The sequence below is a fragment of the Haliotis asinina genome, chromosome 5, assembly GCF_037392515.1.
Source record: "Haliotis asinina isolate JCU_RB_2024 chromosome 5, JCU_Hal_asi_v2, whole genome shotgun sequence".
In the NCBI taxonomy this organism is placed as follows: Eukaryota; Metazoa; Mollusca; class Gastropoda; order Lepetellida; family Haliotidae; genus Haliotis; species Haliotis asinina.
Window position 1 is genome coordinate 53269075 of NC_090284.1, and position 27961 is coordinate 53297035.

At 38.8% G+C, this 27961-nt stretch overlaps 1 protein-coding gene across 5 annotated transcripts; it reads left to right on the forward strand.

Moving 5' to 3' along the window:
- LOC137284806 (protein transport protein Sec31A-like) lies at nucleotides 1-27957 on the forward strand. 5 transcript variants are annotated; one of them, XM_067816787.1, is made up of 27 exons: nucleotides 13-175; nucleotides 2500-2622; nucleotides 3638-3727; nucleotides 4398-4596; nucleotides 5125-5220; nucleotides 5959-6096; nucleotides 7163-7305; nucleotides 7534-7645; nucleotides 7924-8076; nucleotides 9158-9289; nucleotides 9945-10169; nucleotides 10651-10725; nucleotides 11422-11517; nucleotides 13325-13387; nucleotides 14029-14140; nucleotides 14933-15111; nucleotides 15509-15635; nucleotides 16354-16502; nucleotides 16860-17030; nucleotides 17422-17767; nucleotides 18323-18458; nucleotides 19129-19205; nucleotides 19399-19520; nucleotides 20207-20344; nucleotides 22926-23051; nucleotides 23390-23461; nucleotides 24146-27957. In XM_067816787.1, the coding sequence occupies exons 2-27, from the start codon at nucleotides 2510-2512 to the stop codon at nucleotides 24335-24337; spliced, it is 3582 nt and encodes a 1193-aa protein (XP_067672888.1). In that variant the 5' UTR covers nucleotides 13-175; nucleotides 2500-2509; the 3' UTR covers nucleotides 24338-27957. The 5 variants fall into 5 exon arrangements, with proteins under 5 accessions (XP_067672893.1, XP_067672888.1, XP_067672890.1 ...); XM_067816788.1 differs by having other exon boundaries at nucleotides 169-183; XM_067816789.1 differs by lacking the exon at nucleotides 13325-13387.
- Nucleotides 27958-27961: the final 4 nt, after the last annotated feature.

The following is a 27961-nucleotide window of genomic DNA, read 5'->3' on the forward strand; positions in this document are numbered from 1 at the left end:
ACCGGAAATGACAACTTGGTGATGTGGGATATTGAGCCACGTTGATTAGCGAAACGACGTGGAATATGACAGGGAAATAACTACTATTTACACCTAAGATTTGTTCTCTACGTACCAGAATCTATAGCAGAACATTAGAAGAGCTCAAGAGCTCGTTGGAACATTAACACATAGGGTAAGTGTGTAAGTACCCGACCGGCATTCGTTGTAGCCAGTTGTGATCACCTGTCAAAATATTGCACGAAGCCAGAACGATATATGTAAAATAAGCATTTGGTTGTTGTTATTACTACGCCAAATTTTGATTAATGCCTGTAAGATTTAAGCGCCTGTTCTGGAACCAACGATATGAATTCCGTTATAGAAAACATGCTACCAGCTGTGAGGTTTTGACCTACCGGCGTGACCAGATTGAGAGGGAATAAGATAGGCTTGGAGATAATTCTAATTACCGCTAAATGTCGAGCAATTGTTTAACTGTATGCGTACTACATGCAGTATCGGGGACAAAAATACCGTTTTCTAGTTATGTTGTTTTCATGTTTTCAAAAATATATGACAACTAAGCGATAGTTATTGATGAGCTATCGTATGACAGTCATCGTGCTATACTGGTCATCACTGCATACAAGGAAAGATTTCCACCTGTGACCCTCGTTTCTTTTATCATTTCATGCCTTAAGAATATTTGGGATTTTTTAGAAAGCGTACCCTACCAATAAATGTACCCCAAAATTTAACACAGTACTAAATCTTAAACCTAAACCCTAACCCTTAGAGAAAATGGTAATAATTAGAATACTTTTCGAACGGGGATTACGGATGGAACTCTTACCACATATTAATCACTTTGAAACATGACAGCCATGGTAGATCTGAATAACTACATACATGACAGCACTGTCAGGAATGCTATCAAGAATTGTATATAGTTAGCACGCCATCATTTTAAGTGTCCACACATGGGTACGATGTACTCATTTCTGATATCCTCTGCTCTGATATTGCTGGAATATTGCTTAAAGTTGTGCATAACTGTACTCACTTACTTGTATGAGTATTCTTAGGGTTGTATTCACAGAGATGCAGCATAGGCAGCAACTAGTTTAAAGGGAAAGTATAACCACATTTCTTATATTCTTTTAAAAACATGTATCATGTAATTTTGGGTTGTAATGTCATGCCTATAGGTCATGATTCAATTCTCAAACCAAAACAATAGAACAGCAGACAGTGAAGCTGACAACACAAGGTCTATGCAGAGTTATCTGGCTTAAAAGCCCTCAGAAAAAAATGGGTAAATTTGAATGAAAAAAGTGTGAGTGGTTGTTTAAAGGATAATTACAAGATATCAATTGTCAACTTGATTTATCAAAGCGTATATAACTACATGATTATTTGTCAGTTTTATTTACTAGGAGACAATTGGTTCCTCCAAGTCTGAGTATCTGACTACATATTCTAGATTTAACATTCAGCAGCCGATACTTGTTTGCAAGAGGTGACTTAAGGATTGTTTGAACCTACGGACTTGGTTGACATGACCAGATCCCGACTTGATAGCTTAATCATGTTAATTGTTTACAGAAATTATGGAGCAAAGATATTGTTGAGTGAAGCATAAATCAACAAAGAACATCTGTCACATCTCCAGGGATTGAGAAAGAGAACTTTGACAATAGGCCATTTTCAGTATTATTAGGCATTTGCTTAATTTAGAATGGGCCACTGCCCTTGAATCAATACTAAACTTCAAAATTTTAGGACCCATGAAGGTCCCGGGGTAGAATAGGCCTTCAGCAACCCATGCTTGCCATAAAAGGTGACTATGCTTGTCGTAAGAGGCGAGTAACGGGATCGGGTGGTCAGACTAGCTGACTTGGTTCACACATGTCATCGGTTCCCAATTGCGCAGATCAACACTCATGTTGTTGATCACTGGATTGTCTGGTCCAGACTTGATTATTTACAGACCATCGCCATATAGCTGGAATATTGCTAAGTGCGGCGTAAAACTAAACTCACTCACTCACTCAAAATTTTAACATGTTTAATGGGCCATTTTGCATTCTAATGTGCAAAATGGCCCATGGCCCCTGCCTTTCCCAAACCCTGTATCTCACAAAGTGTATTCAAACAGTTTTTGTTTCTTTTGGATACAGTCTGCACATTTAAACATAATAAAAATAATAATATTATGAAATGTGTAACTTTCATTGAGAAAAAAATCCTAAAATGTGAGGAACATGTTTTCTTTGTATCCTGTATATCATCCCCTGGGAAAGCAAGAGATTTGGTTCAGATACCAGCAACAAACTACATCCCTAGTGTTACAAGGGATTTCTGTGTCTTTTGTTAAATTCTATGTTATTTGAACTTTGCAATAATGAGTAACTAACATTGAAAACCTCACTGTGTGTGTAAAAGTTTAATGCCCTTTTGTGATGTTCTTATTGTCGAAATATTATTCACTCAATTTTATTGTGATCTTCCATGTAGATATTTCAAGATGAGGATTAAAGAAATTGATCGAACGGCCAATGTGTCATGGTCACCAGTTGACCAATATCCAATCTACATGGTAACAGGAACAGCAGCACAGCAACTGGATGCCACATTCAGGTGAGTGTGGACGTGCAATGACACATGCATCTTTTCTAACAGTAAAACACCCTGAATAATTCCATTTTGACCAGGATAACTGTGCCTTTCACAGACCCATGAAGATTTGGGGTAGAACAGGTCTTCAGCAGCCCATGCTTGCCACAAAAGACAACTATGCTTGTTGTAAGAGGACAGTTGTCATACATCAGCAACTGATGTTATGTAACATATTGTTTGCATATGTTATGGAGCCTTGGACAATTGTCATACATCAGCAACTGATGTTATATAACATATTGTTTGCATATATTGTAATTGAGCCTTGGACAATTGTCATATATCAGTAACTGATGTTATGTAACATGTTGTTTGCTTATATTGTAATCGAACCTTGGACAATTGTCATATATCAGTAACTGATGTTATGTAACATGTTGTTTGCATATGTTGTAATCGAGCCTTGGACAATTGTCATATATCGGTAACTGATGTTGTGTAACATGTTGTTTGCATATGTTGTAATCGAGCCTTGGACAATTGTCATATATCAGTAACTGATGTTGTGTAACATATTGTTTGCATATGTTGTAATCGAGCCTTGGACAATTGTCATATATCGGTAACTGATGTTGTGTAACATATTGTTTGCATATGTTGTAATCGAGCCTTGGACAATTGTCATATATCGGTAACTGATGTTGTGTAACATGTTGTTTGCATATATTGTAATCGAACCTTGGACAATTGTCATATATCAGTAACTGATGTTATGTAACATATTGTTTGCATATGTTGTAATCGAGCCTTGGACAATTGTCATATATCGGTAACTGATGTTGTGTAACATATTGTTTGCATATGTTGATATTGAGCCTTGGAGAATTGTCATGCATCAGTAGCTGGATCATAGTGGATGCATGTTTAATTAAACATGCTAAAGGAGCTCAAGTGTCAATATCATCCCACTGTTGGCTTTTGTATGATCTCAGTGATATCAGACACTTCATGTAACATGTAATTATCTCTATTGCAGCACAAGTTCAGCACTGGAAGTGTACAGTTTGAACCTTGCTGAGGCTACACTAGATATGCCGCTTGTGGCTTCCTTACAGTCAGAGTGCAGGTACCTGTCCACCGCTATCAGCTGGTGTAAATAGTTGAAGTCCTAGTCAGTCGGAACAGTCACATTAAAATACAAGAGTAAAGTAGATGAGAACAACAAAGTTACAGTGAGTCTGTGTTATAGAGTAAAATTAAGATATCAAAAACTTTAATGTGTTTCCAGATGTTGACTTTTTAGGCACACCAGGATCCCATTCCCTGATTGGGGAAATATAGTTTGAGACCTAAGTTGCAAAAAAATTTAACTGATAGTATTTGATCAAGGTCTGACAAAATGACTTCCTAGTCTTTGGACTGTGGAGATCTGAGACAAGATTGGAGATGCTTTGGAAAATATTTGAACTTGGACTTGGTTTTTAAGTTTGTTTTTGTTGTGAGATTCCCCAGAAACTATGTAAGTTAACAGATTGTGGTATAGGGATGAAATGTCACAACCTGACTAGGGGGCTTGACAGTTACTTGGGATAAACTTTCAGATGAGTTGTACTCTTACCAAGCACTGGAGAGAGTAAACACAGTGCGCACTAAGAACATCTAATTGTGTGGATGTAGTGCAGTATGCATGATATTGATATGCATTTTTACTCTCAGTGCAAAATATGAAATAAAATATGTTTGTGCCCTGTTTGTGTCTATGACAATTATTGATAATGTTTTTCTGGTATTTTCAGATTCCACAAAGTATTATGGGGATCTTATGGTATGAATGGTAGCTCAACGTCAGCTGGGGTGATTGTAGCAGGTACAGACAATGGTCTCGTCCAAGCGTTCGATGCGGCTGCTCTCTTGCAAGGCAACCAGGACTGTCAGCTGTTTGAACAGTCAAAACACACTGGTGCTGTTAAGGCTCTGGATTTTAACCCTTTCCAGGTGGGTGTGGATTTTGGTACTTGGTTTCTGTAATGCCATTCCTGTTTGCATATAATGTTCAAGAGCTTTGATACTGAGGCAGTGGACATTAAACTTGTTGCCCCCCTTTACATCTTTATGGGAATTGATCTTCAGCAATTCAAGTTTCAACTGCTTGCTTGTGTAAGAGGTAAAAGGTTGTCCGACTTGCTGATATGGTTGGTACAGGCCAGGGGATCATCAATAACAGCAATCAGTGCTCATCACTGGATTGTCTGGTCCAGCCTCAATTACTGACAGACCACTGTCATCATGGTCATATAGCAAAAGTATGGCTTATTGTGACCTTTAGCTAAAATATATATGTATATATATATGGCAGTCTTGCAATTTCCTGGAATCAAATACCATTCGATCATGTTTTTCCACCAGTCAGATTACAGAGCATGGGGACTTTTGGTTTACAACTGATGAAGGAATTATTATTGCATAAGAACTTTTCGGGTTCAGAATATGAAATCTTGAATAGTTGTATCATTCCATTTCCAGCAAAACCTGCTTGCATCAGGAGCCGGAGAATCTGAGATCTTCATCTGGGACATGTCAAAGCCTGATAACCCTATGACACCAGGCCAGAAGTCATTGGTAAGTCTTCTGTAGTGAATGTGCATCATGTTCAATTAGTTCTTTTGACGAAAGGATAAATCTTTTGTGTAATGTGAGATTTTAAATATATTTTCTAACTGTAACATACAGAATACATTGAGTTGTCTGTGCTTAACCCCCCTCCCTGTATGCATGTCTGTCTGTGTGAAGATTTTTTTCTAAAAGAAATTCATTCTAGAAGATGAAATCTGTGAAATATTAGTCATTACTGTTGGGTCAGTAATTTGAGATCATTTCTTTTTATGTTTTACCCTCTCATTACAATCAGTTGTGCACACATAGAGACTTTGTTGTTTGCACGTCTTCCTACCCTGTGTATGTGGATGTGTGATCATGATATCAACCATTTCTTATACTGAGTGGATTGAGAACAGACTGACTATTGTTGAGTCAGTATAGAACGGGTCCCGGTTTTTCTAAACAAACTGAACTCTGAGCTTTGAGAATTTACTCAATAATGAGAAAATGGAGGAAAATTCATTTTCCGGAATGAAGTGAAATTGATAACAAAGTCAAACATAGTACACAATTTGAGTTTGATGGATACATTGCTTTTGTTGTTTGGACTGTTTTATTTTGAAAATGCAGTTGAGTTCACCTGTTTCAAATTGTCCACCGCAGTATTGGATTAAGTAAGAACTTAAGTTTGTTTTGAAAAATTATGGCCAGATGAACAAAATAGTGTCTGATCACATGTATTAATCCTGCATGTTTCAGCCTCCGGAGGAAGTAGCATGTGTTGCTTGGAACAGACAGGTTCAACACATCTTGGGTTCCACATTCGGAACACGCTGTGTTGTGTGGGACTTGCGCAAGAATGAGCCAATCATCAAAATAAGTGATAGTATGTCTCGGGTGAGTGGAGACTGCTGGTGTCCATCATATGTTTTACATCGATTTATTTCATCCAATGTAAGTTCCATAATACTTGAAGAAACCTAAATATGGGATGTGTCCTAGTGAAACATATTGTTACAATTACCCTCCTTGGTTTTATAGGCCTCCTAAATGGCCCTCACACAACATATTAGACATTGTTGTCAGATTCAAAGGGACCCATGAAGGTCCAGGGAAGAGTAGGCCTTCAGCAACCCATGCTTGCCATAAAAGGCAACTATGCTTGTCATAAGGGGCAACTAAAGGGATCGGGTGGTCCCGCTGACTCTGTTGACACATGTCATCAGTTCCCAATTGTGAAGATTGATGCTCATGTTGTTGATCATTAGATTGTCTGGCCCAGAGGCGATTATTTACAGTCCGCCGCCATATAGCTGGAATATTGCTGTGTGGGGAGTTAAACAAAACTGACTTGCTCACTCAGACTCAAGGTAGAGAGTATGAACATTCCAACAACTTGCCACCAACACCAGTTTCAGAGTTATCAATCTGTTTTCAAGAAATAGGATCAGTTTCTATTCTTCTCAACTTTTCCATAAAAATTTTCAGTGTTGTCAAACTCAAGTTTGACGCGTGAAGTTTTGTCAAACTCGTGTAGTTCTGAACCAACCAGTCGAAGTCAACGGAATTGTCACATGACCACTCTGATAAAGACATGGTGCTCAAATGACAAGAAAATTTGAGGAAGTCATTAAGTGTTTGAAAATATGAGTTTGACAACTTTTAAAATACTTTGGTTGGCTGTGTGAAGGCCGCTCTAATGAATTCCCAGCAGTCAGCTGTGGCTTGCAACCTGCAGGTGTTGGGTCTTGTCATGTTGATTGATTAAAGTTGTACTAAGGCAGATGTGTATATTTATAATAAAATCAAGCACTTGTTTCTGTGTCCCATAATGTGGTCTGATACCTGTTAATTACTTTTGAAATAGACGTATTGTTAGCAGTTAGTTTGTGTTATATTGCGTTAAATCTTTAGTGGCGTTAATTCTTCATTGCACTAACTTGATTTTTGTCTCCAATTTCAGATAAAGTGTAAGCATGTAGCCTGGCACCCTGATGTAGCCACCCAATTGATGATCTCGTCAGAGGATGACCACACACCTGTCATACAGCTGTGGGATCTCAGATATGCCACATCACCACTGAAAGTTCTGGAAAATCATCAAAGGTATAACTTGTCAGCCTAGAGATGTGGGCTAGTCTAGTAGTAATAATGTTTGTATATCATGCCAAAGTCCAGGGTTCAATTCAGCACATGGGTACAGTGTGTGAACCCCATTTCTGGTGTTCCCCAAAATGGTATTGCTGAAATATTGCTAAAGGTTTGTATGAGCAGGATTAGTGACTTTATTGTTCAAAAGTAATGGTGAATACTAATACTGTATGTTTCTTTCAGAGGAATCTTGTCAATGTCATGGTGCCCACGAGACCCTGATCTTCTATTGTCTTGTGCGAAAGACAATCGCATCCTGTGTTGGAACCCCAACTCCAATGTACAGGGTGGAGAGGTGATGTGACTTCATATTGAGAATCATTTTTGTAGTCAGCAATAAATGCAAGCCGGATTTTAGCTTCTGAAACATCAGTTAGAAACACTTTAATTCAGATTTTGATACAATGATTTCTCCTTGATATAAAATGCATCCTTATATTGTTTGCAGATCATAAGTCCTTTCTTGATGAGGTTTAATTGTTTTGTATGTATGTAAGGAAGTAAGTAACTTGTGTTACTAGTTCTTGCCTTGCATATTATGTTGTGGATGTGTCATTAGGTTTTGTGTTTCAGGTGGTATATGAGCTGCCGACAAGGAATCAGTGGAGTTTTGATGTAGAGTGGTGTCCACGCAATCCCTCCCTCATCTCTAGCTCATCTTTTGATGGTCATGTGACTGTGTACTCCCTCATGGGAGGTGGGCACCCAATCCAGCCCAGCAACAAAGTAAGTATGCAATGTGTGCTCACTTGTCACTTGTAACGGTAGTCATTCTATCAAGCTGAGGATGTGAGTGGGTGGTTAAAGCATTAGCCCTTCATGCCAAAGACCCTTTTTTGATGGGTCCTCCTGTCCTTCATTGTGATATTGCTGGAATATTGCTAAAAGCAGTTTAAAACTAAGCTCATTTGCTCACTGTCCAGCTAATAATTTGGATTGCTGCTCACATTATCAATCACCTGAATTGTGTCGTCCTGACTTATTATTTACAAGCTGTTATTATACCACTGGAATATTCCCAAGTCTATTGTTAAGCAGAGGCAAACATCTTCACCTCATTTGTTTCAAAGTCAGTTCGTTTAACAGGTATGGTGACCATGAGTATGTGTAATAAAGAAGTGAAAGCTGTCTATGATGATGATGCAGGGGTCCAGAACAGCTGGAATGTGGGCTGTCACGCTCTGTGGTTGTTGCATGTGGCAGACAGACAGCAGGGCACAGAAACTGCAGATTACTGAGACATATCTTCACATGTTTATGAACCAATTTCATGACTATAAACTGCAGGGTTCTCCACAGCTGGCAGCTGTAATACTTGCCAGATGCCGATGGAATATATCAGTATTGATTTAAGGGATGCTCACTAATGATTGATTGTTGTTTAACATCACACAAAGCAATATTCCAGCTATAGGGCAGCGGTCTGTAAATAATAGAGTCTGGACCATACAATCCAGTGATGAACAGCATGAGCACTGAGCTACATAATTGGGATACAATGACATGTCTCAATGAGGTTAGCAAGGCTGACCACCCAGGGTTACTGAAGATCAGTTCCAATCAGGATCTTCACAGGTTGTGTATAACAAAATGTATTATGTATTTATGCAAAATGGTTGTAGCTGATTAATGCTAATGTTTGTATTATATAAAGACTGCGAGGACCATCATGTAGCATCATGTCCTTATTCAGCTGATTAATGCTAATGTTTGTATTATATAAAGACTGCGAGGACCATCATGTAGCAGCGTCTGACAATCAAGTAGGTACAAGGACATGTGTAAGATGACCATGTTTTGATTCCAGGTAGCCGAATCATTCAGTGGACTGGAGCCATTCGCCCAGGCCCCTGTCCATGTAACCCAGGAGGAGGAGAAGGTCGTACCACTACAGAAGCCCCCGAAGTGGCTCCGCAAACCTGTCGGTGCTTCCTTTGCTGTGAGTAGGATGTTTAGCACTAATGTGTCAGGATTCATTCACGGCACTTATGTTTGGTCCTTATTCATCTTGTTCTTCCTGTATGATACTCGTATGACAACTGGTATGTGGAATTATGTTGCAGCGATACACATATGATCAATTTGTTATTTTGCTGTTGTTTGTTTGGAAGTTTCTCTGAATCTTTTTTACCCCAAAGTATTTTTCATTTTTGTATTGTTGACTTTGATGATTACTGTTGAAGAAATGGGAAGAATATGATAAAGAATTTTGTTCAGTGTTAGTTTTAGGGTAATCATGCAAGCCAAATGATGTTAAAATTTAGGTTTGGCTTGGCGATTTGTAACTTTTAATTACTCATGATATTGGTGGTGAATATTTACTTTTGTATTTCAGTTTCCAAATTTCAGACTAATCAACAATGCCCCCAGATATTTGCCCTGTTCTTATCACTATTTGTACAGGGTGGAGGAGTAGTCTAGTGGTTAGAGCATTTGCTCATCACATTGAAGACTCAAGTTTTGATTCCCCACTTGGGTACAATGTACGATATTGCTGTAATATTGCTGAAAGGGGTGTAAAACTAAACTCACTCACTCACCATTTATACAGTGATTTGACTGAATCTATTGCAATCATATTACTTTTTTTTCAGTTTGGTGGCAAGCTAGTCACTTTTGATCACCTGAAACCTCAGAACCCTCAGCAGCCCGTCCCGAAACAGGTGTTCATCAGCCAGGTTGTGACAGAGACGGAACTGTTGACACGGTCCGGCCAGCTGGAGACAGCTCTCAACAACAACCAGTTCCTTGAGTTCTGTGCCATGAAGGCTGCCAATGCTGGAGACGGCATGCAAGAGAATCTATGGAACTTCCTCAGGGTGAGCCACCACTGCTGGACACTTAGTTAGCCTCTGAAGTGTGGATGGGTGTCTGATTAGTGCTTTATGTATTTACTTGCCAAGCCAAAAACCTGGGCTTAGAATTTCGAGGTTCTCATAATCCTAAGATACATTAGTAGTAAGATAATGTTTATGTATGGCATTTATAACTATCTTAGTATTAAGAGAGCTTTGAAAATCTGGGTCCAAAGTTTTTGTTGTATGGGGATTGAAGTTCCCTGTCATGCTATGGTTTGAGTGATGATAAAAGCTTGTGTAAAGTCATATTCAGACGGTTCCCTGTACTGTTATGTAATAAGATTGTATGAAATAGATATTCTGGCAATTAGTTTGAAAAGTAATTCCAGCAAATCTATCCAAAGTCACACCTGTGAAAAGGTATGTATTACCCCACTTAGGTCATAAAGACAAGGAAAGATTATACAATGCTTTTTAGATATTATTTGCCTTGTATTTCTAGGTAAACTTTGAAAAGGAGCCAAGAGCAAGATTCCTGCAGCTGTTAGGATATGATCAGAATGAACTTGCCAAAAAGGTAAGGAATCAAAATATTATGAACAGCACATTCAGTCATGAAAGCTTCATGTGTAGTTAATGTGAAGGTCATTTATCAGCCTTCTTAAGTAACTGCTGGCTACACCAAGATTTTAGTTGCACAGTATGCAAGGAAGCTGTTGCCACTATAATGGTACTGTAACCGATGTGTGTGCTTAAACTTGTCTGATTTGTCTTGCAATAGCCATGATTAGCTGTACATAGACTGAACCACACATTCCTGAAAAGGAATATGTTTTTTTCAGTTTGATAAGTCATGAATTTTTCCTTTTACTGACTTATGCTCTGACTTGTCTCCCTTCTCCTTTCAATGGTTACGTAGACACGTGAATCCCTTAGTTCCCAGAAGTAAATGTAAAATCACTCACCAGCAAGTTGCCTCCCTTTTGCCACCAAAGCTGTCTCAAGTTACTTGAGCCTAGCTGATTATACCCACACTAGGTCTTACACTGAAGCTCCTGATGCTGAGAGAGGGCAGTTGGGAGGGATTTAGATCATTAGTCAGGATAAGTATAACATATCAGTGTTCAGTTTGATAAAGCATGATTTCTTCAGATTGGTTTTGGTATCTGATGTAAATATGATGCATGACTGTTGAATGTCCAAGCATGATGTATTTGATCTGTATTTGGTGTATATGGAAGCTCATTGTTGGCATTTCCCGTCAACTTTTCAGGTTGTTGAACATACAGGGACAGATGCTGCACTGTCACGGAACCAGGGTATTGATGCCTCAGAACTTGCCCAGAAAATGTCTATGTTGGATACAGGGGTATGTTTCATCATACTGCCTTGCTTTGTGTTTTCTTTTTCCATGTGTTGAGTTACAGAGACATCGTTTACACAGGGATGAGAATTTTCCACCAGAATTCCGTGTATTTGATGGCACTGATGTTGTTCATGATATATGTTTTATTGTTTCAATTAACATGACTCCAAATAGGCATAGCCCATTTTTACTCTTTTTTCACTATACCCATTCTCATCCCTGTTTACGGTTGGTTGGGTTAGAATTGGTCTTCGGCAACCCATGCTTGTTGTAAGAGGCAACTAATGGAATTGGGTGGTCAGCCTCACCTACTTGGTTGGCTTTTGTCACTTTATCCCAGTTGCAAAGGTTGTTGATCACTGGATCGTCTGGCCAAAACTTGATTATTTACAGACCACTGCAATATAGCTGTAATAATACTGAGTGTGGCTTTAAACAACAAACCAACACGCTACAGTTGGCCTGCCCTATAACTATATGTATTCATCAGATTATCCCTTTCCTGAATATGCTATATTACTCCACTCCTGACAGGGGTTTAGTGTTCATTTAGGAAAAGAAATATCTATCCCTTATAAGAAAACATCTATCCTTTCAGAAGTGGAGTAGTATATTTTCTTATACCTTTGCTTGAATACAGCTTCTGTGTAGTATCTATACATCAGTTTATATTTGTATATCTGGACAGTAGATTTATGCCATTTTGAATGTGTAATGATTTTTCTTCTGCCTTAGTGATTAAGTTGGTAGCACATGAAATTTAATTGCTTTAAACATTCTTAACAGCATGTGCCAGCTTTGATTTATGTTTCAAAATGTTTCCTCTGAAAACCAATTACATCCACTCGTAGGTCTCAAACTAGAGACAATAAAAGTGTAATATTTGTTGGTCTTTCTCTAAGCATGACAATTACGGTTTCATCTTCCTTGTAAACAGGCACAGCTTAAATCGTAATTGGTCCACTCATGTTTATGTTAACAGAAGAAGCATTTGATAAATTGTTTATCTTTTGTAGTTTTTGCTCTTCCCAATATATACTGCTATGCAAATTCATCCCATTATCATTTCATCACATTTATTAGAATTCTTGTTGTCAGAGTTGAAGTTGGAGATATTTAGAATCATACATGTCTGTCCTTGATAAGCCTCTATGTCAGGTACTCTTTGATTCTGTACTGATTATTTTTCCTGGCGGGGGGAATTACAGGTTAAAGTAGGTATAAAACACACTGGTTTTAAGACACCACTCAGATGTGGAACATTGTACCATGACTGCTGGGATCATTGCCCATAATGTCAACCAGTGGAATATGTGCTCTAGGCCCAGTTGTTTATAGATTTCATCTATTCAGCTAGGATATTGCTGAGAGCCGCTTAAAACAAGATGCAACTGTTACAAAACAAGATTTTATTAGGTCAAAGACCAAATAGCTGCATTGGTTCAGTACTGATAAAACTGGGTTCTGACTGAGTGGCTAGGTACTGATTACTGACTAGACTGGATTACTGAGTTTGCGGCTTCTTAATTCAGTACTGATTAAACTGGGTTCCTGTGTTAGCTACTTCTTGGTGCATTACTGACTAAACTAGGTTTCTGTGTTAGCTACTTCTTGCTTCAGTTCTGATTGCTGACAAGACTGTGTTCTTTTGTTAGCAATTTCTTGGTAAAGTTCTGATTACTGACTACACTGGGCTCTTGTGTTAGCTATATTTTGGTGCAGTACTGATTACTGACAACTGGGTTCCTGTGTTTGCTGCTTCTTGGTTCAGTATTGGTAACTGATCAGACTGGGTTCCTGTTTTCTCCAGGATTCTCTATCAGTCCCTGGACCAATGGCTAGTGGACAGGCATCTCCTAGTGTGGGGTCAAAGGTAGGATGTGTCCATTCACAATACTTTTCTCTTCATACGTACAAACACAATATTAGTTTTTGTGGAGTTGTATTATTGTTATAAGAAATCTCATGCTCATTGCCTTGTATGATACCATGCATGTATTCTCAAGCTTCCCCCTGCATTTAATGGTTTATTTTTCATTACACTTGTCAAAGGCCACTATAAATTGATAAGGATCTTTCAGTAACTGTTACAGAACTGATTAACAAAAAGCTTTGATGTTTTCCAAACTTTGCATTTTTTTTAACTGATATGAAGAAGAAAAGAATGACACTGCTGTTATCAGTAGCAGCTAGGTAACAATGTAAAATGATATAAGACATGGAAATGATAATATTGTAATGTAATGATGCTAATGTAATAATTTATTATGGCCTTGTTCATATGCTTAGTTTTGAGAAGATGTATACATATTTATGCTCACTTTTTGTGTCCTTTCGTTGCCTTTCTTCAACTTTGTACATTGCAGTTGTTCAAAACAGCAGATATTTAGGGTGTTCCTGGAGTTGAGCATGTGTAATTTTATTACATTTAATGTTTTGCTACTCATTGCACTGCCTGTGGTGTTTTTATTGTGTGTAGATATGTATTTGTAATTTGAAATTGATACCGTTTAGACTCCTGGAAGTCGAGATGAGTTGTCTGATGGGTCTGCAATGTTTGATGAGATCGCCACACAGCAGCGTGAACCTGGGCTGCAGACACCTCTAGCCATCCCCAGTAGTAATGGTAATATGCTGAGACATCCTCTCTAGACACATTTATATCGGTCATATTCTTATTTCATGAAAGGAACAATAAATTTCCCTAATTACCGTACCCGTGAAGATGGAGGTTAGAATTGGTCTATAGTAACCCATGCATAACATAAGACACAGCTAACAGGATCGGGTGCTCAGGCTCCATGACTGTGACATTGATGGTCATGCTGTTGATCACTGGATTGTCAGGTCCAAACTTGTACTTTACAGATTGCCGCCATATAGCTGTAATACTGCTGAGTGTGGCGTAAAACAACAACCAGCCCTAATTGCCAAAGTAAATTTCTGGAAATGGCATATGGGTTATAGTGGTATTACACTGGGCTAATTTTACATAGCTAACATGGAATCACCATGGAATCACATCATCAATCAAAAGGATATACTATAGGTAGACAGGGAACAGAAATTAGGAATGAACAGATTCTTGTATCATTGTCATGCAAGATACTGTGTCAAAATGTTGCATTATCCAAATAAAGAAGTTGTTTTTCCATAAAGTTTCTACTTGCGTGGTTCACCAGTTTCTATACATGCCACTCAAAGAAGGGTTCTTGTTGGTTCTTTTTTTTTATTTCTTTCTGGATTATGCTTATTAATGACATTTTGAACATGCCAGTAATTGGTGAACATGCTATCGATTTCTAGAACTGCCAAGCAGAATAGATACCAACAGAGTCATGTCGTTTGTTTCTAACTCTCAAAGATGAAGTATACACAGTCAGAGGCTGATGTGTTATATTTCTGTACTTTTGTTCAGATGCAGATGGTCTAATGACTCAGGCACTGTTGACTGGCAACTTTGAGGCAGCAGTTGAGATGTGTCTCAGTGAGAACAAGATGGCCGAGGCAATTTTACTTGCCATTGCAGGCGGACCTGAACTCCTCAGTCGAACACAGAAGAAATACTTTCAGAAAAACAAGAGTAATCTTGGAAGGGTAAGTGAATTTTTTCAAATAAATGTTACATCAGATGTATTAGATGTGTGAAAGGATAAAAACATTGTTTTTGTGTGACCCGGAGGTTTACAAAATCAGGCATTTCTGATCACATTAAGTGACACTGAGCTTTCTTTTCTTTGTCCTAATGATATGTTCAAGGAACACAAAATTCTTTTATACACCCTTGTATGGTGGGTTAGCCTACTAGTTAAAGTGTTTGCTCATCACACCAAAGACCCAGGTTTGATTCCCCACTTGGGTACAATGTGTGAAGCCCATTTATGGTGTCCCTGCCTTGTTATCTTTTAAATAGTGCTGAAAGTAACTAAACTTAGGGTATCCATCCATGCTTATGACTGAAACAGGTTTTCCGAAATGTTGTGCTCTTTTGCAGCTTGTTTCCTCAATAGTCACACATGACTGGGCACATATTGTAGAAACCTGCGACCTAGACAACTGGAAGCAGGCTTTAGCTATCATCCTCACATACTCCTCTGCTGAAGAATTTGCTGCCCTGTGTGGTAAGTCATGGATGAGGTTCGTCAGGAATCTTAACATATCAACATACAAAAATGCTTGTGAAGGAGAATTCATGCTTCAATGTTTTGCATGGTTTAGTTGGTTCCTTGACATGGAGTGCTGTTTGTGGTCTAATTGTTTCTGAAAACTCAAAATGCCTTTGTTTTTTGATAACAAAAATATGATTTTTTTTCTAGATTTCAAGGTTTTTGTAAATCAATTAGTGTAGGTGCCAATGCACAAATCTGTAAATGTTATAGAAATTCATCACATGATAATCATCAAACGTTAATGGTTTCATTTAATTAATTCACTGAAATGCTATTCAAAATTGTGTTCAACCCAAACCACTCTATCAGTGTACGGCATATGTTGATATTCTGAATTTTGCCTTTGTGTAAAGTAGACCTTGCTGGATTAAAATATTCCAGATCAAGTATATAGCTGTTGTACTGTTCAATAATGGTCCCTTGCAAATGGTCCGTTAAGATTAAGTATAGTGGGTAGTCTGTGACAGAATCGTTCATCATTAAGATGACTCTCGAGCCATGGTATTCTCAATATTTTAGAATTGGAATGGCCTATTAGTCATTAAACTACCAAAGACATGGTACAAACGTCTGTCACCATTTACAACTTTTTTCAGCAATCAGTTGATCATATGCCACTTAGACAGTATATTTTTGCCAGATTTAGCAGGTTAATGTGTGTATTGTTCAGATTCCTTGGCCACGCGGCTGGAGGTTGAGAGGGAGGGAGAGCTGTCTCTGTACGCCAGCCTGTGCTATGTGTGTTCAGGCAATGTGGAGAGGCTCGTGGATAACTGGGTGCGCAACACCGAGAACAACAATGCTCCACTTGCACTACAGGTATTTTGCTTCACTTTGTGGGGAGTTATTGTCCGGGGCCTAGATTTTCGAAGCTCTCTTAGCACTAAGATAGTAGTAAGTTAATGTTAACATATGGCACGTTACGACTATCTTTGTGCTGAGAGAGCTTTGAAAATCTAGGCCCATATTTTATAACAGTTTGTTGCTCATACCTTCAAACATAGATTCATTCACTGAATTTGCTATTCACAAGCTACCATGATAAAGATGGAAAATTGATGTTTGTGAAATTGAAGTAAAAGTGGATTTGAGTTGTTTCAACTCGTGTAAGTATGATTTTGTAAGAACAGTGACCTTCCTTGCTGTTCTGTGAAGACTGACCTGCTTGTGTTTCAGGACCTGGTGGAGAAGATAATGGTGCTGCGGAAGGCTGTTGAGGTGTCGCGTGGCAAGGCGCCAGAGATCCCCAGTGGCCCTCTGGCAGACAGATTGAGTCAGTACTCAGAGATGCTGGCTGCCCAAGGCAGTATCTTCACTGCTATAGGCTACCTTCGCAATGCTAATGAGGTTCGTTACCTTTGGCCTTCAAGATAGGGCATCTTCTTCTTGAAGTGTCAGTGTGAATAGAGGCAAAACTGATGATGCAATTTCCTGCAAATAGTGCAATATTCACTCTCACTCGCTCTCCTCACTTATTGAAGCTAATCAGTTTTAGGAATAGGGCAGTTTTAGGAATAGAGATTTGCAACTTGCGAGTCATGTTACTTTAATTGTAATGTGAAGGGTGATTGCCTTACTGTTTTGGTGTTTTGAAGATTTCAAATAAGAGAATCTAAGGTTAATATTCAACAAGAATGTGACAGAGAACCATTTTGTGTGGACATATTCTTTGCGACAGAAACTGCATGAATGAGATTTCTTTTATGACAGACTTAGTGAATTGTGTTCTCTTTTCCAGCCTTCCCTCCAAGTCCTCCAAGACAGGCTGTTTAAAGCATTTGGACAGAACATCCCCGGCATACAGGCACCAGCTTTCCCCTTTGCAAAGGTGAACATCCTTCCTGAGGGAAGCCGGCAGCCCCAGGCAGCTCAACCAACCAGCATGCAGCAGCAGCGAGGTGGACAGCGTCAGGCCTCGTCGTACCAGACTCAGGCCCGCAGCAACTTCCAGACGACAACCACCCCCAGCAGCAACTACTACCAGAACCAGGGACAGTACGCCTCTGTCAACGGCCCCATGGCTACACAGACCACATACACGCCACAGCCGGCAGTCAGTGCTGCGGCAGCGCCAGCATCTAAAGGTACAACCTGTAGTGTCAGTTAGTCCTGTTTCATGTTGATATGTGATGAGATTTAAATAAGGTGACAAACTGAAGTTGTAAATGACACTTTTGTCCATGTATTATGAGACATACAGCTGCCTAGTCTGTGTGATAATTACACTTACACTTTTTTATGAATGTTTTTCCCATCTTGTTTAGGTGCCTTTTAGAAGCTGACATGATGAGGGAGATCAAGATATATGGATTTTTAACAGCATCTTTATTGCACTAGGTGCAGAAAATGTTGTGAACAAGTTGTCAATCCATACCAACTTCCTTTTGTAATAGATGTAATCCATAGAACTTGTTCTTCCTCAGTGGATATTCAGATGTACATGTGATCGAATGTGTGTATTGTTAATGAAGACTGTTGTTTCTGTGACAATACGGCTGAAATATTGCTGATGTGCCAAAAATGTTAACACACTCACCCACTCCGTGATTCCAGGCAAATCAGAATTAATACATCTTAAGAATGGCATTGATAAACATTAACATGAAATGATGACAAATATTTTGACTTCTTTATTCTAGGCCCACTGTCTCACAAGTACCCTGCCTACCCGTCGTCTGCCGGAGCCTATGGCATGGACAGCTACCAACAGGGCAACTACATGCAGCCAAACTTCTCACAGGCTCAGCCATACAACCAGGGAGGGTTCAGTCAGCCGTAAGTAATGCACTGATACTTACTCACATGTGTTTCCCATAGGATTTGGGGTGAGGGGGTAGCCCAGTGCTTAGTGTTCATTCACCATGCCAAAGACCTGGGTTTGATTCCACACATGGATACAATGAAACCCATTTTGGGTGTCTCGCACAGTGATATTGAAGGAATATTGCTAAAATTTGAAATACGTTTTTCTAGTACTGTTTGATTCATTCACTGTTATTAATGGCACTGAGTTTCTCTAGTAACAGCTACTAGAACCTTTGCTGTATCTTGAATTGAGCAATGGTACTGAGAGGTAAGACCTTGAGGAGGGACCATTTCAAAGTTCTGAGGGGCTTGTTCTGTGTCCTTCACACCCTGTGGTGATTATTGATAACTGCATCAACCATCAGAAGTAGGGGCCATTGTTACTGGAAGCCCTCATCTGTTCCAGTTATGTTGATACATTGGTAACCATGGTAACTGTGGCATGACGACCCCATCTGCAATTGCAGGAATAAGGTATCAAACATTCAGCCCCTAAATCTGCAATACCTACTTGACATGAAACATGTAATAATGCCCCCAAGAAGGGTTACAAAGTGTTGTGGTTCTGGTGATCTAGTAATTTTCTGACATGTCTGCAGTGAGTATTATTGTCTAATGCTGTCCCTCATCTTTGCATCAGGAACCAGTTAGGAGGGGCTGCCTCTCAGCCCAGCACAGTGCAACCAAGCAACTATTACAATCCCACATCAACCCCAGGTGCGTAACTCAAGACATGATAATCTCTAACTCATTACCAAACAGTAATGGTAATGGTTGCTAAAGCAAATAACATAGGTGGAAATTGTTTTCTGTAATTTTTTACCCTGAGTGTATTAATATTGCTATGGTTTCAGCGGATAGTTTTGTCCAGTTTATCAGTTTTTGAGTGTTGTTTGCTTGCTGTTTATAGGTGCTCCATATGCCCCACCCTCTAACCCTGCCCCCCAGTCATTACCCAAGATGCCCTCCTACCAGGAAGTCAAGACTGATACAGCATGGAATGACCCCCCTCTGGTCACCTCCAAGAAGCAGGTATGTACCCTGTTAGATGTCTGTGGAACAAAATTGTTGAATGTCTGCATCACATACGTACTACTTGAAAACAGTCCATTCTCACACTAGAATAGATTAACTAAATAGTTTTCTTCAACTTGTTTTGAGTGATATGTTCTTGGTATGGTTTGAGGAAAAAAACTAACTTAGAATAACTACCCTAAATATGTTTCTGCAAATATTCAGGCTGTGTGTGTTTCGGGCGGTTGGGTAGCCCAGTTAGTACAGCCTTTGCTCATCATGTCGAAGGTCTGGGTAAATGAGTGAAGCCGAAACCTGGTGTCCCCTGGCATGATATGGCTGGAATATTGCTAAAAGCAGTGTAAAACCAAACACACTGTGTGTATTCGTATTGCATGCATGTTAACATGCAGAGAGATAACTGATAAGTCATCCTTTTCAAGTAATCCAGTTAATATCAATGTTGTGCTTGTATTGTCACTTGGTTTCTGGGTGTAAATATCTGTGTGGTTTGAACAGGGTGTGGGTATGTGAACCTGAACTGATAAGGGTATTAACTTGATAACTAGGATGTGTGTTGTAAGACAGCAATGCTCTTTAGCAAGGTTCCACTGTTTCATGCTGAATTGAATGTTACCAATTTGAAATAATTTTTATTCAATTAACAATGCTCTGTAATATATGACTCTGCTTCATGTTGCCAGCCCACTGCCCAGTATGACCCTCAGTCTGCTATCACCTCCCCTCTGTATGGGGGCCCTGCTGGTAATGAACAGCCCCCACCCGGTGCCCCCATGAACTTCAACTTCTACAACCCACAGGAGTACCAGCCCCCTCCAGAGGTGAGTTGATGATACTGCATGGCTGACACCTCTTATATGAGCAGTGAAGGATTCTTCAGATTTGTGATGTAATTTCAATGACTTATTAGATCTGTACAGATTGATATTGTAAACTCCTTTCATACAGTTTTTCTCTCTTAGATGTGCTTCATACTGGAGTTGTTTTGTAACTTTCTCTGATGTTGTGTTTATTCGTTTCGAGAACTATCGATTAATTCCTTGCTTAAACTGACCATCATAACAACCCATGGCAGTCACAATGTGTGTCTGCTCACTAATTTTACTAACAGCTGGCCACAGTTGAAATGTTTATGCATGAGTTTTCTCAGAATAACAGATTCTACATATTTGTTTTTTTACTAGCATGACTACAAGCAGTAAAAATAACAATTACAGATGACTCTATTATACAGCTTGAGCAGTGTTGATGGTATTTTGAAGTATTGACATGTTCTTTGGTCACAGTTTCTTTTTGTTTTTTTTCTATGGTGAATCTGTATGCATACTGGTAATTATTGGTAACCACGGTAACATGACAGGGCCATTAAAAATTAAAGAAAATGACACTTGAGCTGAAAACACATGATTTATTTGTTGACTTTATTTTAAAGAGAAAATAATCATGCTTTGATTGAAAGAAATATTGCATGTTGCCCTTACTCCATACTATTAATCACATTCCTTGGTGTGAAATGAATTTCCATTTAAATTCTAGGAAGACATCAGGTTGGTTTAGATCTAATAAATTTTAAAGACTTTTGTAAACTATTGTTACCATGGTTACTGGTGACAAAATGCACCGCTGAAGACATTCAGTGGTAGAATTGGTCTTCAGCAACCAGTACTTGTATGGAGTCATTAAATTGGTGAAATTCATAACCTAACAACATTAAACAGCAAATTTGTTGGCAATGGTGGCATTTTGGATGCAGCAAATCAGAGAAACTTTACCTACAGGAATGTTTGGTAAACTGACAGTATGCATGCAGTAGTTCTCCCTATTTATGTTGTTAACTCATCATGTTTTCTCCCACGCTTGCTGCCTTTAGCAACAATATACTGCCATGACTCCTCCCAACATGCCCGCTTCCCAGGCCCCTCAGAAGTCCAAGGTGAGACACCCACACTGTGTGCTAAGGGCAAACTCTTAAACACCAGCTTCTTTCATGAGGTCCATAAGATTCATTGCTTGTTAAGAGGAGCAGCAATGTTCTATTATGTGATCAGACATGCTGACTCAGTCAATCGAGTATTAATTTAACCAGAGGACATTGACCTTATGTATGATACGCATGTTGTTGATATAGCTGTAATATTGCTGAAAACAACAAATATACTGATCAGCAAAAGAAACACAAATCTCTTTGTTTTTTTGTGGGTTTTTCAAGTTATTAGATAGTAGACATAAACATGAATGCTTTTTTCTGTGAGGTTACACTTTTTATTTTGCTGCTCAGTATAGATCTTACCTGTTTTGGTAACTCCAGGACTGAATTGGTACCCCATGACGTCTTAAGAGCTAACTGCAGAGGATCAAGTGGTTGCATTCCTTTCTCATGCTATGAAACACATGCTTGGTGCATTAACCATTGACAGATCTTTGTGCTATATTTACTCATTTAACTAATCTGTGAAGATCTGGGTTAGAACTGATCTTCAGAAACCTATGCTTGTTGTGAAACCACTATCAGGATCAAGTGGTCAGGCTTGTTGGCTTAAATGACACATGTCATCTTATCCTAATTGCATAGGTCAGTGGTCATGCTGTTGATCACTGCATTGTCTAGTCCAGACTCAAGGGTTAACAGTCTGCTGAAATATGTCTGAGTGTGGCGTAAAACTAAACTCAGCCACTCACTACATATTGAACTTAATTGCATATTTAGGGTTTTTAAAGTAAACAATGACTGGATAGGCCCCAAAGGTGGCTGTAACATCAAACCAGAAGCACCTCAATTGATACCACTTATAGCTCCTTAATGCTAAAATCCTTCTAAAGATGGTACTTTTTGTTACCATGTCTGACACTTACGGGGATAGAACATATTCGGTTTGGAGTCATTATGCCGAGTTGGTTACTAGTGTTAAACTGGTGCATTGATCTTTAGGAGAAAAGCTTAAACCCCACCCATGAATTTTTTTACCCTGGGGTAAAGAAATTCATTATGGGTTACACTTACACAGGCGCCCATTAACCAATGTCTGTCTGACAAGTGAATGTTACATCAGTGTGCCTTAATGGCTGAGACGTGGCCAGTGTCTTTGTATGGTTAGTCTGATCCTTCATGCTGTTTGTTTGTATAAGTCATGTATCCAGTGGCAATTGGCTTATTACAAACTCCACAATCCACACCCCTCATGCCCACTGATAACATGCTTAATGTGTATAGTGTACAGTTGGAATGTGCCTGATGAATACTTACACAGTTGTACTTAAACCAATAACACTTTCTTCTAAAGCCACTAACAAATGTAATACCTCCAAGCATGAAAACCAGCCCAATCCTGCTATTGACATAGCATGCCATTTATCATGTTGAGTTGATACTGTTGCCATGGTAACCCTGTTATGTATGCTCAGCCTCCGAAGCCTGCCCCAGAGGAGGTTAAGCCAGTCCAGAAGGGCCCCGTCCCGGCTGAGCACAAGGTCCTCCAGGAGATCTTCAACCTGCTTGTCAGCAACTGTAGCCAGGCTGCCTCTAGTGCAGTAAGTTGTCCCGCTTGACATATCAGTCATATGTTGTAGGTAACCTCAAACACAAAAGTCAGACGAGGAAAACAATTGATATTATTTGAAATGGAGAAGTCCTTTTACATGTCCGTCTGAAAACTTGAGAATGCAAGCTGGGAAGAACTGCACAGCACCCTATTACAAAGCAGAAATCTTTGCTAATGTTGAATGTATGACCCCATATTCTATTGCTCATGCCATCACTCATTGGGGTAGTTGGTCGAGACTCAGTTAATGTCTCATGTTATTGCAAAGTAAATGTTAAATGCCAATCTAAACAACATGCACATTATGTAAATAAATCTATGTTACAGCAAATGAAGAGGAAGCTGGAGGATGTATCAAGGAAACTGGAGCTGTTATATGACCGCCTTCGTGATGGAACGGTAAGTTATGATAGTTCCTGTCTAGCAGCATAACCATTCTCATTGATGCTACTGGTGGGTTTCATCTGCCTGAAATAGTGCCAATGAGATGTTGAATTTATAAAGGATGTTATATGAGTGCCCATGTCATACTATGTTTACGACACAAGTGCCTAGATGTTGGTATTTCCCGAGCAAGAGCGAGGATGTTGTAAACACAGTATGTAATAGGCATTGATATAATATTCTGTTTATTACTGAAGTCATTAAATTGAGGAAAATAAACCCAAATCTACTTTGAATCATGGTCTGGCTACCCGCCATCATCACAGAAGAACCATGACGTTATTGAATTGTTCATGATGTTACATTACCATGACTAAGTGATATTTTGTATTAGGGCATCAAATGGAAAATATGAACTCTGATATGTTCGCCCTTATAGGCAATAATAACCCATATCATCAGTAAAGGACTGATTTTTTATTTTGTTATATTAGTGTTTTCATGCTGTATTGTTTGCAGAGGGATTCTTCTAAATGTCCCATTTCACTTTCAACAGTGACTCAGCTCAAGGTCGTATTGATTTGCTGTTAATATAAGAGACTGTTCTCTACAGTGTGCACAGAATTATTTGCATTGCTGTTACGTTATGGGTATAAATACTTCCTGGAGACCTGAACTGTTTTGCATGCTATGTTTCAGTTGTCTGGGAATGTAATCATTGGCCTGCACCAGATCATCCAGTCAGTGCAACAGTATGACTACAATGCCAGCCTTGGCATCTACACCCAGATGATCAGCCAGGGCAACTTCTCTGAGATCAGCAGCTTCATGCCTGGCATCAAAGTCCTCATCCAATCTGCCGCCCAGCTGCAGGTCTACGTCCAGGGTTAAGATAATAATGTACATAGTACCTGGTGTGTGATGAGTGTCTGGGAGTAGTATTGTATATTGTAGCACCCAAAGTACAGGATCAGGATGGTACTCTATATAGTAACCCTCCCCAGTACCAGGATCTGGATGGTACTGTATATAGTAGCCCTCCTCAGTACCAGGATCTGGATGGTATTCTATATAGTAGCCTTCCTCAGTAACAGAATCTGATGGTAATCAATATAGGAGCCACCCAAACTACTAGGATAGCAGCCATCCAGAGTACCAGGATCTGGATGGTACTGTATATAGGAGCCACCCAAATAACCAAGGTCTAGGAGATACTCTGTGGTCATGTTGCCACCAACACTATTCAGGATTTGGAGTGACGCTCTATATGTAAATATCCACACAATGATGCAGTGCTTGATATTAAGCACAAAGAACTCCAATCTGTACACCTAGTCTAATAATCCAAGATGCTGGGGATCTTGAGATTCAATTCGTGCAAGAGCACCTTCAGGAGACAATAGACCAAGCAAATGTACATCAATTCAGGATTGATGACATGAAGTGTTGAAAAAAAAACAGCTCTAGTTAATGAAATGTTTTTGTCTGTTATTTTAAAGGTACACCTCCCAGAGTCCCAGTGATTCTAAGATTCAGTCCTGTATTCATTTTAGACAGGATGCATTTTGATTGGACAAATCAAGGTTGATATCATGATGGGTGCACACTATGGATGGTCCACTACCTAAAGTGACTTCTCTTCAGTTCCTCTACATAGCACTACTACACTTCCTATCTTTCATAATATTCCAAGAGTATGATGTAGAAGGACATATTATTAAGCTGCATTTATTATTCATTATTGTGGTATCCTTGGTGTTGTGTAAGGATAAAGGACTGGGTGAACACATTCTATGGATATCAGTTATCTCCCTTGTCTGCCTATACAAACCTGTAACTGAACATTTCTGGAAGTAATGTAATTCAGGTTAAGATGTATGCTACTATTGTGTGACATTTCAAAGTGCACTGTGCCAATAGAATGAGAGGAATTTGTAAACAATGTATATATGTACAAAGCACAAACAGCTTGTTTTCAGTTATTGCTTGAATGTTGTAGTTAACATGCCTTGTTTGGTACAAGAACCGACCCCATTCTGTACACACCTAGTGATAGACACAAGAGTACATAAGACTATGCTTGTTGGGGCTGCCTCGATGCATCCATCTCTACCTCTACTATCAGCCTCTGAATCGATCTGGAACCGACATGCCATGATCAGTACTTCAGCCAGGCAAGCGCCATTCACAATAAAAAATATTCAATGGCACTTTTTTCAGTGCTAGGTGCACCATTTAATATAATCCACAGGTCTTCTATTCCATGGCTGCCATGAATGGCAAAAGTCTCAACTACATTGACATACATTTTCGTAGTTAAGGTGGCAGTTAAGAACACTAAAAAAAATCCAGGCTGAAGCACTGCATAATAAACCTAGAAACTGTTACGTGCATTGTTGACCCAACTCACTGACTTACCTTTGAATCCTGATAGATACAGAGTGTGATATTTGTATGTTTTTGTGTGAAATTCTCCATGTGTTCATGTATCCTGGTCTGTAAGAGGTTGTTGCCATCTCACAATCTGAGTTTTACAGTTATGATTTGGTAATTTGGCTTGTTCTGGAAGTAATATGCTCTCAGACTGACATGACACATCAGTGAATCAGTAAATCCCTCATACATACAACATTCTTCTAGAGTCAGAGGTAAATAATTAAATGCAGTAACATGGAACCCTCTTTTGAAAATGGGTGTGTATTTTCGTGTAATCATGAGTCCCTGAACTACCTTTCTGTATGGTGTTCTGTGAATGGAAGTTGTAGAGTCTGTGAAATCTGTCATCAAAGTCTTGATATATTGCAAATGATTAGTGAAACAGTATTGTTTTTGTTTTAGTTTTAGTTTGTTATGCTCTTAGTTTGTTCATTAGCTTTCAGCCCAAAGAAAACTGTTTTGAATTTTGTTTTGTTTGACTTTCAGTTTGTCAAAGTTTCATGGAAGAAATAGTCGAGTGTTGAGATTATGACTGAGATTGTGAGAGATATAACATGAACCATTAATCCTGTGCCACTATGGCATATGTCATCAGAGAGAATATATTTTTCAACCTCACTTCACTTTTTCTTCTGGTGCACTTAAGAGTTAAATTAGTATATCTTTGTATTTTCTGGCAGTGGGTGCATTGAGATTGGCACTGTGACCAATATTTACACATAAGTTGGATTCTTGCATATTTAGATGATATTACTTTTCATCAATATATATTGGTTATGAATTGTAAATTCACATTCAAAATGATGTTTTTGTGAAATATGGTGCAAAATCTTCATTTATCATCATGATCATGTTTATATGTATATGTTTTCATTGGAATACCTAATTTACATGTAATGCATTGAATCATGAAGTGATCATTCATTTGGTGATAGTATTTGAGTTTGAATATTCAATACATCAGTTGTTTTCAATCTAAAACATGTCCAACTCTTTTAAACTTGAAAATCAAAACATTTAGTGCAATTACCAAAAAAAGATTCCATGGCTTGATCTCTTGCAATTTTTCAGCAGTTTCATAATCCTTTAAATCAACATCCATTAGGTAGCTTAGGATCCTGTTCTCAGCTGTGACGTGAATGATATCCTGGCACAGGAGTTGAGGCACAGTGTCATGACTGGGATACTGTCTAGACTGATCACCCCTGATATCCTAGCACACAAAGTTGATGCGCAGTGCCATGAATGGGATACTATCTGGACTGGTGTTAAAACACCATCTCAGTTTCACTCACTCCAGAAAATAAATAATCGTCAATATTAGGAACCTTTTGATTCCTTCAGACATATTCTGTAAATTGGACTATGGCATACAATGCTGAGATGAAAGATCAGTAACAAATTCTAGTTGAATGTTTACAACTTGCAACCCAAACATTCATTACATGTTGTAAAGTTTCAATAATATTGCCTGTTGTGTTAACAGTCAGGACATGCTCATATGAGGACATTTATTTGAAATCATGTTTGATATCTGTAATTTCATGATAAATCATGATCGGAATCATAAGCTACTGATCCCTACATTGATACACCCCTTTACTATAGTATACTCATATAACCCAGCATTATAATGGTGCTATGTGGAACCATGTCCAGCACATTAAATTAAGTCCTCTCCTCTTGTAAGTACTAATCCAGATGTACACCAGTTTTGCAGTAGCCTAACTACACAGACAATATACAAATACTGCACATGTTCGAAACCAGTGCTGGATGTGGGCAACTGCGGAGTATAGTAACCGTTTTTAGGATGAGGAGAAATATGTTGGATATATTTGATAGGCTCATGCACTGATGTTCCTGCAGTTAGCCAAGTTCTTATTTATGTGTAGCTGTATACTTCAGCTTTGTTTTATCATCCTTTCATCCATCATATTCAGCATGATCTTGATATTTAATTATGTATAGCTTATATTTGAATGTAAAGTGTTATGATATATGGCATGTAAGCCTGTTCTAGTGTACAAAACTTTCCAAGAAATTAAATAAATCACTGCTTGCGATTTCATCAACTGG